At 45.4% G+C, this 14,185-nt stretch overlaps 2 protein-coding genes across 9 annotated transcripts in view; one reads left to right on the forward strand and one right to left on the reverse strand.

Annotated features, from left to right (window-relative positions):
• CD79A (CD79a molecule) overlaps positions 1 to 13,243 on the reverse strand; it is a 31,021-nt gene extending 17,778 nt beyond the window's left edge. Inside the window, exon 1 of one of the 2 annotated variants that reach the window (XM_053397881.1) lies at positions 13,164 to 13,243. In XM_053397881.1, coding sequence (XP_053253856.1) covers positions 13,164 to 13,185 — 22 coding nt within the window. In that variant the 5' untranslated portion in view covers positions 13,186 to 13,243. Of the gene's footprint in view, positions 1 to 1,610; positions 1,666 to 13,163 lie in introns of those variants that run through there. The other variant, XM_053397880.1, reaches the window with a different exon arrangement.
• A 109-nt stretch (positions 13,244 to 13,352) lies between these two features.
• The window catches only part of ARHGEF1 (Rho guanine nucleotide exchange factor 1), a 74,253-nt gene continuing 73,420 nt past the window's right edge, over positions 13,353 to 14,185 (forward strand). For all 7 annotated transcript variants that reach the window (XM_053397867.1, XM_053397869.1, XM_053397870.1 and 4 more), the window contains exon 1: positions 13,353 to 13,444. The gene's annotated coding sequence lies outside the window, so the exon portion shown is untranslated. The remainder of the gene's footprint in view (positions 13,445 to 14,185) is intronic.

The following is a 14,185-nucleotide window of genomic DNA, read 5'->3' on the forward strand; positions in this document are numbered from 1 at the left end:
TGGTGCGTATACCAAAAGTCAGTTGATTAAAAGTGTTTCAAAACAAAGAACCACCATCCTATTCTATGAATAAGGACCCCTCTATCCTAAGAAAACATGGTAGGTTATAGTTAAGGTTGTCAGCTGACATATATATATATATATATATATATATATGTGTGTGTGTGTGTGTGTGTGTGTGTGTGTATTATTTTATTTTGACTGCATCAGACCAATATGACTACCTACCTAAATTTTTAATCTTTAAATTTAATTTATTTTTTAATTTACAGCCTCACTACTAAAATTGGCCTCTGATGAAGCTTTGCTCTGTAACCTATGGCACCATCAGGTTCAAGGCAGGGCCTTTTCAGTGGTGGTTCCCCATTTGAGGAGTGACCTCTCTGGTAAGGTACATTTCTCTCCCTCATTATTAACATCTGAGACGAATTTTAAAACATTCCTCTTCGCCTAGGGTTGTTGTTGTTTTGGTCAAGTATTTTTATTGCTTTTAAACAAAAGCAGAAAATCATTGCAGGCAATGGGAAGTGTAAAAACATTATTGGTTCACCCAGATATTTGATGGCTGAAGGGACTGTTCCCAGCATCCCTGGAAATTATTAGCTGTGATTGTTTTGAAATGTTTTTGGATGTTCTTAAGGTGCTTAGGTATAATCAACGTTTATGAATGCTTTTCTTTATTTTATTTTACAAAGCCTTATTGTCTTCCACTTTGGATTCCTTTGGAAGAAAGGGCGGGATAGACATTTTAAAAAAAATGCCTCTTCTAAATTCAGCCACAGAGCTCACATTTTATGCCGCAACTCTATACCCCACAGCTAGCCAATGTGGTTGCCTCCAGGTGATGTTGGACATTTAACGGCCAGGGACCCTAAATATTTATATGGCTGCCTATCCCTGCTATACACAGCTAATGAACTCAATGGGGCTTCTGAGTAGGGATGGGGGGATTAAATTCAATTTGCACTTGAAGGCAAACCTACCTAATTCACACTTTCAGAAACAATATGCAAAACGAAACAGCCGGCCTTCAAAATTCACACCTCTCCGAATGTTGCAGTGCAGCTCTGCAGCTAAGCAATGTGTACAAAAATGCATGCAAAGTGTGCATAAAAATCTGCACATTACTGAAAATAGCATGTAAAATGCATTATCTTTGTGAAAATAGCTTTGCAAAAAATGTGCATACGAGGCAAAATTGCCTACAAAAATACGTATGCTGGGAGAAATTCGCACTAAAACCTCATGAACTTTCATGGGGTCTGGTGAATTTTCATGTAGAACTGAACTGAAGACAGGAAAAAATGAGAAACAAAACTGCCCATCTCTGCTTCTGAGTAAAACATGCAGAAGGATGCACCGTCTAATCCTTTAGAATTACAGATACCTTTAGTGCCTGTGACCTCTGCTTTGAACCTGGCACAAATGAATCAGGTGATTTTCCTGCACCCCTGGCAAGGAGGAACACAATTCACCTGTCAAACTGCTGCATATCAGACTGCTACCAAAGCCCTGTGCATTGTCATTGCCTTCCCTATGCCAGCCCAGTTCCAAAGATCTCCAAACCTGTTAAGAACCGCCAGCCCAAAAGGTCTCCAGTGAGTGCTTACCTGTAAAGAGACTCAGTAGAACCAGGAAATACAGCTGATTTGGACCACCTTTCATCCTGCTATCTTTATCACTTCCTCGGAGCTACTTGTTCTTAGCCACGACGGTCCTAGACTTGCATACTACTTGCAGCTGAGTCTGATGGACTTGGCGTTGTTTTTGCTCACGAGCTTATTTCCCCCAACCCTCTTTTCAGCAGACACCAGGAGATGCGGCTGGTTGCTTCGTAGCTCCACCCAACTAAACTTATGAGGGCTTCCCTCCCCCCCTTTATTTTCTGGCTGTGCACTGAAGCTTCAGTTTTCACTAGAAATGTATTTTTAATTTGGAGGGTGTAGCAGAGTGTCTTGTGATTCTGAGGAGAGCAGAGGCGATGGTTTATTGGTGCCCCTCTGCTTCTGTAAGGGCATCAGAACACAAGAAGAACAAATCTAACTGGGGTTGGTTACCCTTTGCATTGGAGGGGATGTAACAAAAAAGAAATGTATTGGCACATGTGGTGGTCATGTAAACATGTACAGTAGTACCTTGGGTTACATACGCTTCAGGTTACAGACTCCGCTAACCCAGAAATAGTACCTCAGGTTAAGAACTTTGCTTCAGGCTGAGAACAGAAATTGTGTGGCGGCAGCGGCACAGCTGCAGCAGGAGGCCCCATTAGCTAAAGTGGTGCTTCAGGTTAAGAACGGACCTCCAGAACGAATTAAGTACATAACCAGAGGTAACACTGTACAGTCATACCTTGGGTTACAGACGCTTTGGGTTGTGGGATTTCGGGTTGCGCACCATTCCGAACCTGGAAGTACTGGAACGAATCGCAACCCGCATGTGCGCTGATGCGTGGGTTGCGGGTTGTGAACGTGCCTCCTGCACAGAGCATGTTCGCAACCCGAGCATCCACTATACATAAATCTTGGGAAGAGGCGATGAGGGATATTTCTGAACAATAGGTGTACACCAGTGCCTTTATACCACAGATCGTGCCTTTTATCAATTTTTGATACGTCAAATACAGACTGCTTATACTTTTTCTGTTAGTAGCTGCTCGAAGGAGCCCACGAGTTTTAGTTTAAATATTCTGTTTAATAAAGGAATGTTTATCCTTCTTCCTGAAAAAATTGACTCATAAATTAAGGATATCTTAGGGGCACTTAAACCTATGGACTTTGCTGTCATTTGTTATTTATATGACAAGTATACTGTATCATGACTGGCAAGTCCCAATGAAATGTGGCTTTATCTGGTATTCATTTGTTTAATATCAGGACAGTTTTTGTTGTAATATCTAATTTGTTGTGTACCCTCTTGGGCATATACTTTATGTACCAATGGCTGTGAACCCAGGTGTGGGTTTTTTGGTCTTGTATAGTTTTTGTTTTCTCCCTTGCTGTTATTTTGTTGTACTTTCTATCTTTTCCTGGACTGTTATTTTAATTTCATGGTAAAGTTTTGACTTTTTAAAATGACATCTACATTCTTGTATACTAGAGCAGTGGTACCCGAACTATGGTCTGCAGACCGCCAGTCCTCTATGAGCTTCAAGCCAGATGGCACATCCATTGTACTGAATATTCATATTGACTTTTAATTATATTTCTATTGCTGCATTTGTGCTTTCTGTTGTATTTTGCCACATAACAATATGAATACTATAAAACTCAAATTTTAATACAATAAAATACAGTATGTAAGGAAAAAAACAAAGCAATACGGATATAATTAAAATATATACAGCATCTAGCACAGCACATTATTACAGATACAGCAGGAAGAAATATCATTAACCCTTAGCAGTTTTCAAGTAGTCCAGGGGAGGGCAGGGGGAAGCTTGGGAACCCCTGGGTTAGAGACAAGACACAGAGGCTGGACTCTTTTTGAAAGCTGAAATATGAAACACAGCACTTTTGGCAATCTGTGCTAGCAATGATTTTAAAGGGCACACCCCAAAGAGACAAAATAGAAACCCGAATTTACCAGTTTAAAGGGAAACAGCGGAAGCCATATTCATGGCAGCTGCAAAACTAAATAATCAACAGCCTGCCTGTTTTGTTTCCAATCTCTACCTGATAAAATTCCTAAAAATACATCAGACAAGAGGGCTACATCAGGGTTCCTTCCAACTCTACAATTCTATGATTATATTACAAAGTTAGCTCCATTAATTTCAATGGGACTATTCTATGTAAAGCTTAGTTTGACACAACTATAGTGATTATCCCATGGGTAGTGTGATGGCTTTAGGGGTTGCTTGTGCGTAAGTTGCCGCCGCTCTGGGCTAGGTTGGCTGGTTAAACCATTTCTCGCTGGACAGCCATCCACTCTGTGGCTGTTCAGTCGCTGGCAGAATCTGTCAGTGGGCGTTTCTTAAACCTTTTCCAACATAAAAGTTGTTTGACGCCCAGTCTCCTCCTACTCTCCCTGCGCGGAAGTCTTCTGCGCAGGGAGGGCGTGGGTAGCGGAGGACCTGTGCTCTCCCCGCTGGTGTCCAGTGAAGAGTCCCGGAGCCTGCTCTCCGCTTCCCCCCATTGGCCCCCCTCTATCCCTGGTGTTGCGCTGATTTTCTTCCCCAACAGGAGACCTGCCTCTCTCCCTGCTTGGCCCCTCTCCAGCATCGCTGTGGAGCCTCGCCTCCTCCTCCTCTAGTTCTGATGGCAGTTCCCTGACAGGTAGGCAAACTAAGTCCTGGGGGCTGGATCTGGCGCAATCGCCTTCTAAATCTGGCTCACAGATGGTCTGGGAATCAGTGTGTTTTTACATGAGTAGTATGTGTCCTTTTATTTAAAATGCATCTCTGGGTTATTCGTGGGGCATAGGAATTTGTTCATCCCCTCCCCACATAGTCTGGTCCCCCACAAGGTCTGAGGGACAGTGGACTGGCCCCCTGCTGAAAAAGTTTGCTGACCCCTGGATTATCCCCTCACCATGACTACGCAAAAGAACTTCCCCTTGTAGAACTGCCCATACAAATCGTTCCTTTAGATCAGCAGCAGGAAGCCTTAGGCCTATCATGCCAACCTGTCTGGCCCACAAGACCAATTTGGCCAAGCTACACCCACCTGGTGTCAGGTGTAGGGCAGGTAAGAAGAAGAAGAAGAAGAGTTTGGATTTGATACCCCGCTTTATCACTCCCCTTCAGGAGTCCCAAAGCGGCTAACATTCTAGAACTTTCTTTATGTATGCAACAACAGCAGCAAGAATACTTATTGCAAAGTATTGGAAGACACAAGAGCTACCCACCCTGGAAGAGTGGCAGATGAAGGTGATGGACTATATGGAATTGGCAGAAATGACTGGCAGAATCCGAGACTTGGGAGAAGAGGTGGTGGAGGAAGACTGGAAGAAATTTAAAGACTATCTTCAGAAATATTGTAAAATTAATGAATGTTAAAATGATGTTTCGATTGGAAATAAGTGGCATTAGCAACAAAAGTTAATAATATGCAAAAATGAATTGATAAATGTATGAAAATATAGAGTTATAATATGTTAAGATATAGAGTTAAGATAAATGAAAGAGGGTAAGGATTTGCTGATTTGATTATTTAAATGAGAATACAAAAAGGGGAGGTGTGAGGGAGTCAAGGAAACAAGTTAAATGAGTTTAAAGTCATAAACATTTTGCTTTTAACTCTTTTTGTATTTATTTGTTTTTTGAATTCTGTATTTTTCTTTTTCTTTTTCTTCCTTTTATGTATCTTTTTGTATCCTTTTTTACTATACGACTTTTTGTTTTATTTTTGTAAACTTTTGTTTTTGTAAAACTTCAATAAATATCTTATAAAAAACAAAACAAAGCGGCTAACATTCTCCTTTCCCTTCCTCCCCCACAACAAACACTCTGTGAGGTGAGTGGGGCTGAGAGACTTCAAAGTGTGACTAGCCCAAGGTCACCCAGCAGCTGCATGTGGAGGAGTGGGGAATCGAACCCGGTTCACCAGATTACAAGTCCACTGCTCTTAACCACTACACCACACTGGCTCTTAAAGTGGTATCTCAGTGCAATGCAGGAATCACAGCTAAAGAATCTCTGACAGACAGCCATTCAACCTGTGTTTAAAAACCTCCAAAGAAGGAGAGCCCACCACCTTCCAAGCTTTCCGCTGTCAACAGCTCATACCAACAGAAAGTTCTTCCTAATGTTTAGTCTGAATCCCCTTGGTTGTAATATGAATCAACTGGTTTGGGTGCTTCCCTCTGGAGCAGCAGAAAACAAGCTTGCTCCATCTTCCATGTGACAGCCCTTCAGATGATGAAGAAGAAGAGTTTGGATTTGATATCCCGCTTTATCACTCCCCTTCAGGAGTCCCAAAGCGGCTAACATTCTCCTTTCCCTTCCTCCCCCACAACAAACACTCTGTGAGGTGAGTGAGGCTGAGAGACTTCAGAGAAGTGTGACTGGCCCAAGATCACCCAGCAGCTGCATGTGGAGGAGCAGAGACGCGAACCTGGTTCCCCGGATTACGAATCTACTGCTCTTAACCACTACACCACACTGAAAAGGAGTTTTCAGACAGTGCTGTTCAGCTGAGTTCTGGGAATCAGACAACTGCCAGATCCTGCAAAGTGCCGCGCACAGGGCTTTGTGAACTTCGACAATCAGGTGGCTGTTGTGGCTTGCGGGATACAGTGCCCGGGGCTTTGACAGACCCAACGATCAGCTGATGGTTGCCACTTTCTGAGTTGCGCCTTTGGCCTGCTTGGTTTGATTTCAAGCAGCACAGATAAAAATAGATCATCTGATGTCAGTATGATGCCAGGTAATTGACAGGTGGGTGGCTCACCATGTTAACAATTTGGCTGCCAGATGAATCCACTACCCCACCCCACCCCCCTTGCCAACTCTAGCAACACTCGAAAAATTTGCAGGCCTGATAAGTATATTTGAATGTGACGTTCAAGGTTCCCTTTTTGCCTCTTCCAGCCTCTGCCACACATTTCCTCTCCTTTCTGTAGACAGGGGTGTGCATGTGATAAAATAATGCAAATACCATGCAAACGACTAAACTGGGTCACTAAATTCATCTTGTCAGAAGAACAAGGGGGAGAGGAGGGTAGCTATGACTGCAACATGGCAAGAAGCAACAAAAGGAGTCCTTGTGTATCGCCATGGAAGGTCAGAGCTAGCAAACAGAGGCAAGGGACCAAAACCCAGGATTGCTATTTCTGGGTGGGACATCGCTCAGGGCATATGGCAGGACCCCTGAGGATGAATCACAAAGCAATAGGTTGCATAGAACTCACAGAAGCCCCACACTAAAATTGATAGAGCTAGCTGAGCCGTGTTGACCAGTTTCAGTGTGTCTACTCTGAATAGTGCCGGCACCAGGTGGCTGAATCTTCTACAAAAATGGAAAGAAAGTACAGTGGTACCTCGGGTTACATACGCTTCAGGTTACATATGCTTCAGGTTACAGACTCCGATAACCCAGAAATAGTACCTCGGGTTAAAAATTTTGCTTCAGGATGAGAACAGAAATCGTGCGGTGGCAGCAGGAGGCCCAATTAGCTAAAGTGGTGCTTCAGGTTAAGAACAGTTTCAGGTTAAGAACAGACCTCCGGAACGAATTAAGTACTTAACCCAAGGTACCACTGTACAGTCAACATGTACAGTCACTGTACAGTCAACACACTCAACATGTTCTGCTTCCAAGGCAAAGTTCACAAACCAAAACACCTCCTTCCAGGTTTGCCGCGTTCTTAATCCAAGTTGTTAATAAACTAAGCTGTTCTTAAACCAAGGTACGTACCTGGAAGGAGGTGTTTTGGTTTGTGAACTTTGCCTTGGAAGCAGAACATGTTGAGTGTGTTCCGTTTGTAAATTGAGTCCCCCGCTGCTATGGGAAAGCATGCCTTGGTTTAAGAATGCTTTGGTTTAAGAATGCACTTCCGGAACGGATTAAGTTCGTAAACCAAGGTACCACTGTATTATGAAATAGGTTGTCATGTATTCCCAATACAGGGCTGCCTTCAGATGTTTTCTAAAAGTCAGATAGTTGTTTATTTCCTTGACATCTGAAGGGAGGGCATTCCACAGGGCAAGTGCCACTACCTGGTTCCCTGTAACCTGACTTCTCGCAGTGAGGGAACTGCCAGAAGGCCCTCAGCACTGGACCTCGATGTCCAGGTAGAACGATGGGGTGGAGATGCTCCTTCAGGTGTACTGGGCCGAGGTCAGCACCAACAACTTGAATTATTCGAATTATTCTCAGAAACGTACTGGGAGCCAATGTAGGTCTTTCAGGACCGATGTTATATGATCTCAGCAGCCACTCCCAATAACCAGTCTAGCTGCTTCTTTCTGGATTAGTTGTAGTTTCTGAGTCACCTTCAAAGGTAGCCCCACGTAGAGCACATTGCAGTAGTCTAAGCGGGAGATAACCAGAGCATGCACCACTCTGGTGAGACAGTGTGCAAGCAGGTAGGGTCTCAGCCTGCGTACCAGATGGACCTGGCAGGTAGACAGTTGCTTTTAATCTGGACAACTGGATCTGTGATCCTAAATGGATTTCTGTACAAACAAAACTGTAACAAATTTTGCTTTGACTATCCAAGAGGGATACAAAATATCTGAAGGGCTGTCACATGGAAGATGGAGCAAGCTTGTTTTCTGCTGCTCCAGAGGGAAGGACCCAAACCAGTTGATTCAAATTACAACCAAGGGGATTCAGACAAAATTAGGAAGAACTTTGTGTTGGTACGAGCTGTCGACTGTGGAAAACTTGGAAGGTGGTGGGCTCTCCTTCCTTGGAGGTTTTTAAACACAGGTTGAATGGCTGTCTGTCAGAGATTCTTTAGCTGTGATTCCTGCATTGCAGGGGGTTGGGCTAGATGACCTTTGGGATCCCCTCCAATTCTACAAGTATATGATTTGAGGGTTTAGGATGAAACTTGATCAGACTGTGTAATGCCCACATTTCACCAGCAGAGGGAACCTACTACTACTAAAACTGTATTCTGCACAATAGACCACTCTATCTATGGTTTAATCTCACACTTTATTGCAACAAAAGCATATCATATCAGAATGCTCAGGAAGATGAGCCCTATTGCATACAAAAAAAGATATTCCACAATTGCCTGCCAGGAAAATTGCCTACACCACTATTTATGGCTTTTTAAATATCTTTTCACTGTCTTCCACGTGTGATTCAACATCTCTTGAAATAAGAAAGATAAATGAATCCAACACCATCTGAAAAAAAGACCTAAAGTTTCAAACTGATACACAACACTTTGATTTACATTCAATTCACAACACATTATGGCCAAAATAAGTTGATTCTTTGTTTTTAAACAAGGGAGGTAGGAATCAACATTTGGGCACAAATATAATTCCATAGGGACGCGGGTGGCGCTGTGGGTTAAATCACAGAGCCTAGGACTTGCTGATCAGAAGGTCAGCGATTCGAATCCCCGCGACGGGGTGAGCTCCCATTGCTCGGTCCCTGCTCCTGCCAACCTAGCAGTTTGAAAGCACGTCAAAGTGCAAGTAGATAAATAGGTACCACTCCGGTGGGAAGGTAAACGGCGTTTCCGTGCGCTGCTCTGATTCACCAGAAGTGGTTTAATCATGCTGGCCACATGCCCCGGAAGCTGTATGCCGGCTCCCTCGGCCACAAAGCGAGATGAGGACCGCAACCCCAGAGTCGGTCACGACTGGACCTAATGGTCAGGGGTTCCTTTACCTTTACCTTATATTTCCACAGAATGGTTTTAGATACTACTTTGTGTATGTGGCAGAGCTCACCTTCCTGTTGAAGTACATCTGAAGTACATTTCTGAGCCAGACTAAATGTATAAATAACTGGGTAAAATAGCAGGGCGGCATTGGCCAAATGGGAATGGAAAGGATTATTTAAAAAAAAAGGATTTTTAATTCTTTTGTGGAATCAGCAGTGCAAAAGTTTTGTGGAATCAGCAGTGGCCACTTTGGATGTGGACAGTTGGAAGAAGCCAGTTGGGAAATGGATTACAATTCAGAGAAGACTGAACACGAAGGTTTTAGGAAACGGGAACCAGATTGTTCAAGGGGGTGGAACAACTCTCCTATGGAAAGAGGTTGCAACATCTAGGACTTTTCGTTTATCCAAAAAAAGGTGCCTGGCAGAAATGTTTAAATTTTCACAGTGGAGAAAGCGCAAAGCAGCATAATGCCAAGGACAGAGAAAAACGTCTGTTGCTGGATCAGGCCAGTGGATTATGCAGTCCAGCATGCTGTTCTCACAGGGAGCAAGCAGGTGCCCATGAGAACGCTGGAACCCAGGGTCGTCCAATGCACAAGACACAGAGATGGGCAATGCACATCTAGAACAGTTGCAAGCCCTAGGCTCAGTGGTTTAACCCACAGCACCACCCGCGTCCCTTTAGAACCTCTGAGGCAGATTGAATTGTATGTTCCTGGTAAGAACCCTTTTAAACCCCTCCTAAAAGAAAAAAGACACACATTCTTATTCCTAAGTAACAAAAAGTAGTTTTACTTATGATCAGGCAGAGCACAGTGTGATGATCCCTGAAGGCAGGCTTCAGGCTTAAAGTTACAAACATATACAAACAGGTTTACCCCGTATGGGAGATAACCTAGGGAGACTGCTGGCTAGCAGTCTAGATGATGCAGGAAAGTCGAAAGGAGTCAAAGAGAGTGTGTGTGGCAGTGTGCCTTGGCCTTTTACCAGGTCTGGAAAAGCCACGCCCACCCACTAGTCACATGCAAGGAAGGATGCTCCAGCCAGGTGTAACAGGAAGTTTGACTGGCTGGACCAACATCCCCTTGCATATCCACTCTAGGAAAACAAGGAATGTTATATTTGACTGCTCCCTGTGGATTACCATATTTTTCGCTCTATAAGACGCACCAGACCATAAGACGCGCCTTGTTTTTGGAGGAGGAAAACAAGAAAAAAAATATTCTGAATCTCAGAAGCCAGAACAGCAAGAGGGATCGCTGCGCAGCGAAAGCAGCGATCTCTCTTGCTGTTCTGGCTTCTGGGATAGCTGTGCAGCCTGCATTCGCTCCATAAGACGCACACACATTTCCCTTTACTTTTTAAGAGGGAAAAAGTGAGTCTTATAGAGCAAAAAATACGGTAATTACAACTCACATCCTGTATTGCAGGGGGTTGAACTGTATGACCCTCGAGGTCCGTTCCAACTCTGTGACTTCTATGATGATGCCTGCATACTGTCTCTGCTGCCAGAGGCACTACTATGCCTCTGAATACAAGTTGCTACTATTTTGCTCACTTCCTGATTCTGGGGTTCTTGTTGACCGCTGTGGAAACAGAATGCTGGGCTTGATAAACTTTTGTCTGATCCAGAATGGCTCCTCTTACGTTTTTCAGTAGCATAGTGCCTCTGAATACGGAGGTTTCATCCAGCTGTTAATGGTGAACAGCAGCTAATAAGACTTCTCTAACACCACTGTAGGAAGGAATATGCCAATTTGGACTTCCTGGAAACCGCTGGAGAAAAGTGTTTTTTATGAAATTCCTTCTTCTCCACCTGCATTTTGTCTAATATCCTTTTAAAACAACCTAAGCCAGTGGACACGGGACGCCGGTGGCGCTGTGGGTTAAACCACAGAGCCTAGGACTTGTCGATCAGAAGGTCAGCGGTTCGAATCCCCGCCACGGGGTGAGCTCCTGTTGCTCGGTCCCTGCTCCTGCCAACCTAGCAGTTTAAAAGCATGCCAAGTGCAAGTAGATAAATAGATACCACTCCGGCGGGAAGGTAAACGGCGTTTCCATGCGCTGCTCTGGTTCGCCAGAAGCAGCTTAGTCATGCTGGCCACATGACCCGGAAGTTGTACGCCGGCTCCCTCAGCCAATAAAGCGAGATGAGCGCTGCAACCCTAGAGTCGGTCACGACTGGACCTAATGGTCAGGGGTCCCTTTACCTTTAAGCCAGTGTGCATAATCACATCTTGTGGCAGGGAATCCCACAGACCGATTATGAGCTGTGTGAAAAACGACTTCCTATTGCCAGCCAGTTTCACTGGATGGTGACAAGTGAGTCACAAGATGGCCAAGGGGGTTGGACTAGGTGCCCCTCGGGGTACCTTCCAATGGTACAATTCCATGATGTTACGATTCCAAGCTTCATTTTGACATCCACGCTTGATGCCTGCAGTCTATGAATGTTCAGCACCCTGCATTTAGTTTTGTTGTTGTTTGCAGTCTTGCTTTTTGTTGTTGCAATTATTTAATATCATTCAAAAGTTTGGCTTGAGTTGCCAACCAGGGTAAAAACTGCTTCCCCTGTATGCTAGGCAGATGCTATTACCACTGAGCTATGATCCTACCACTGAGCAGGGCAGAAAATAAATAGCATATATTATTTTCACTAATGTATTCATTTTTATGCCCACTTTCCCCTTATATACGAGGCTATATATATATATGCGCACTTGTTGGTTAGCAAGCTGCATCGTAAAATTCGGATAACTGCACTGTTCCAAAGGATGGCTTCCTCCTTTCTTTCATGTGAATTTGGAAGATTCAACTTTAAATTCGAACTGAATCGACTTCCCCCGCCCGCCATAAATACAATCCTAATCTAATAATTTAAGAAAAGACGGCTGGATCAGGCCAATGGCCCGTGTAGTCCAGTATCCTGTTCTCACAGTGGCTACGCAGATTTACTCAGAAGTAACTCCCACAGTGTTCAATAGGCTGCGGTAGGTATGCGCAGGATTGCAGCCCACATTTATAAGCCTAATAGCAGAGCCCGGGTCTTCATTTTCCTTTACAACAGCACCAGTTCTGGCATATGACTGCTGAAATCAATGGGCTTTAGGTGTGTTTAGGATTGCAGATCTGCTTCCAAGCAAAGATGGAGAAATTTCTGCTGTCAGCACTTCCTGGTGAGCTACTTCACAGCCTTTCTTCCAAGAACCTCAAAGTGGCATAGTGGTTCTCCTCCTCCCCATTTTATCCTCTCAACGACCCTGTGAGGTAGGTGAGGCTGAGAAACAATGACTGAATCCAAGGTCACCCAGCCAGCTTCCTGGCTGAATGAGGATTTGAACCCTGTTCTCCCATATTCCAGCCCAACACTCTAACGACTATGCCACACTGCCTTCATACTTAACACTGCTGTTTTATTGACGCTATTATGAAATTGTATGGTCGTTTTTTAGAGGTATTCTTGTTTCCTTTGCTGTGAGCCGCTTTGGGCATGGTTCTTTCCTTGGAAAGGCGGCGTACAAACGATGACGATGCAATCCTACAACATGCCTACTACTCAGTGAAACAAATCCCGTCGAGTCCAGGTAAGTGGCTTTAGGATTGCGCAGCCAATGTCCCGCTGAGCTGAACGGAGCTTGCTTTTCGGTGCACGTGCTCAGGATCCCGCTTGCGCGGTTTCGATGCTCCACTGTCTATGTAACTGATTGGGTCTACTTCTGAGTGAACACGGGTGGGCTAGAGGTCTGTTTCGATTTCCTTATGCGGCCATCCCAGCCCGAGAAACAGGTGAGAATCGCGTTCGTACCCCTGCCTTGCAGCCTCCGACCCTTCACCCAGCGCGTTCACACGTGCATCCACCCGACCCCCGTCTACCTGCAAGCTGCGCGCGCGGCATTCCAGCACAAAGAGGCCAGCCGGCGTCGGAAGAGGAGGAGGCGCCGCCGAGAAACCCAGAAAGGGGAGGCGCTGCGGGAAGGAGGAGGAGGAGACCGGCGGGGCGGGATCCAGAAAGCTACGAGCGGCTTCCTGCTCCCCCCTCCACACCGCCCCACTTCCCCGGCCAGCCCCTCCCCACAAGCCGCCCTCTGCAACAGGAAACCCCGCCGGGGCCTTGCGTCGGGAGGCAGCGGGAGCCAAACTCAAGTTCGATCCAGGTGAGGAGCTCCAAGGTGCTGCGCGCGTGTGCACGGCGTCGATTCGGATCGAAGGGGGAGGGGGTCCGTGTGGACAGAAAGGGGACGCTTCCGGTTCGAAGCGTTCTTAGCGCTTTGCTCGTTCCAAACAAACAAAAAAAGAAGATTTTAAGAGCTGGGAGTTTTTGGGGCGTTGCAGCGCAAGCCCCTGTCCTGTCGGTGCCTGTTTACACTCGGGAGCAGGCGCCCAGTTGGATTCAAACGGGGCTTACTACTCCCGAGTAAGTGGGTTGCAGGCGGAATCGCGTCTCGCGTGGGAGCAGGCTCTGGTGTTCGTGGCCAGCCTCGTGAAAACGCCACCCTCGCGACGTGTTTTTCCAGGGCTGTGCCCCTGGAAAATATGGAGGAGTAGTCAATAAGCGGGCGAAGCGAAGCGGAGTGATCCGAGTTAGGTGCCAAGTATATTTCCCTCCCGTCACTGGGTAACCTTAGAGCCCATTCCCTTAAATCGGCGCTGGAAGAGACGTGGATTCCTGGAGTTTTTCTTTTCTTTTGGAGGTAACTGTATTCTGCACATGCTCCGGGTAACTCTTGGCTGTGGTTATTCCAGGATTGAGCCTGGACTTTGACCACAGGATGTGTGGCAGCCCTTAGATTATTCCGTGGCAGAAAGTGGCTGGGGGAGCTAAGGCTAGCACCTGGAACTGGAGCTCAAATTAATTGAATTGAAACTGAAAGTAAAAAGAGGTTAAGAGTGTTGGA

The sequence above is a fragment of the Podarcis raffonei genome, chromosome 8 (assembly GCF_027172205.1).
Source record: "Podarcis raffonei isolate rPodRaf1 chromosome 8, rPodRaf1.pri, whole genome shotgun sequence".
NCBI lineage: Eukaryota > Metazoa > Chordata > Lepidosauria > Squamata > Lacertidae > Podarcis > Podarcis raffonei.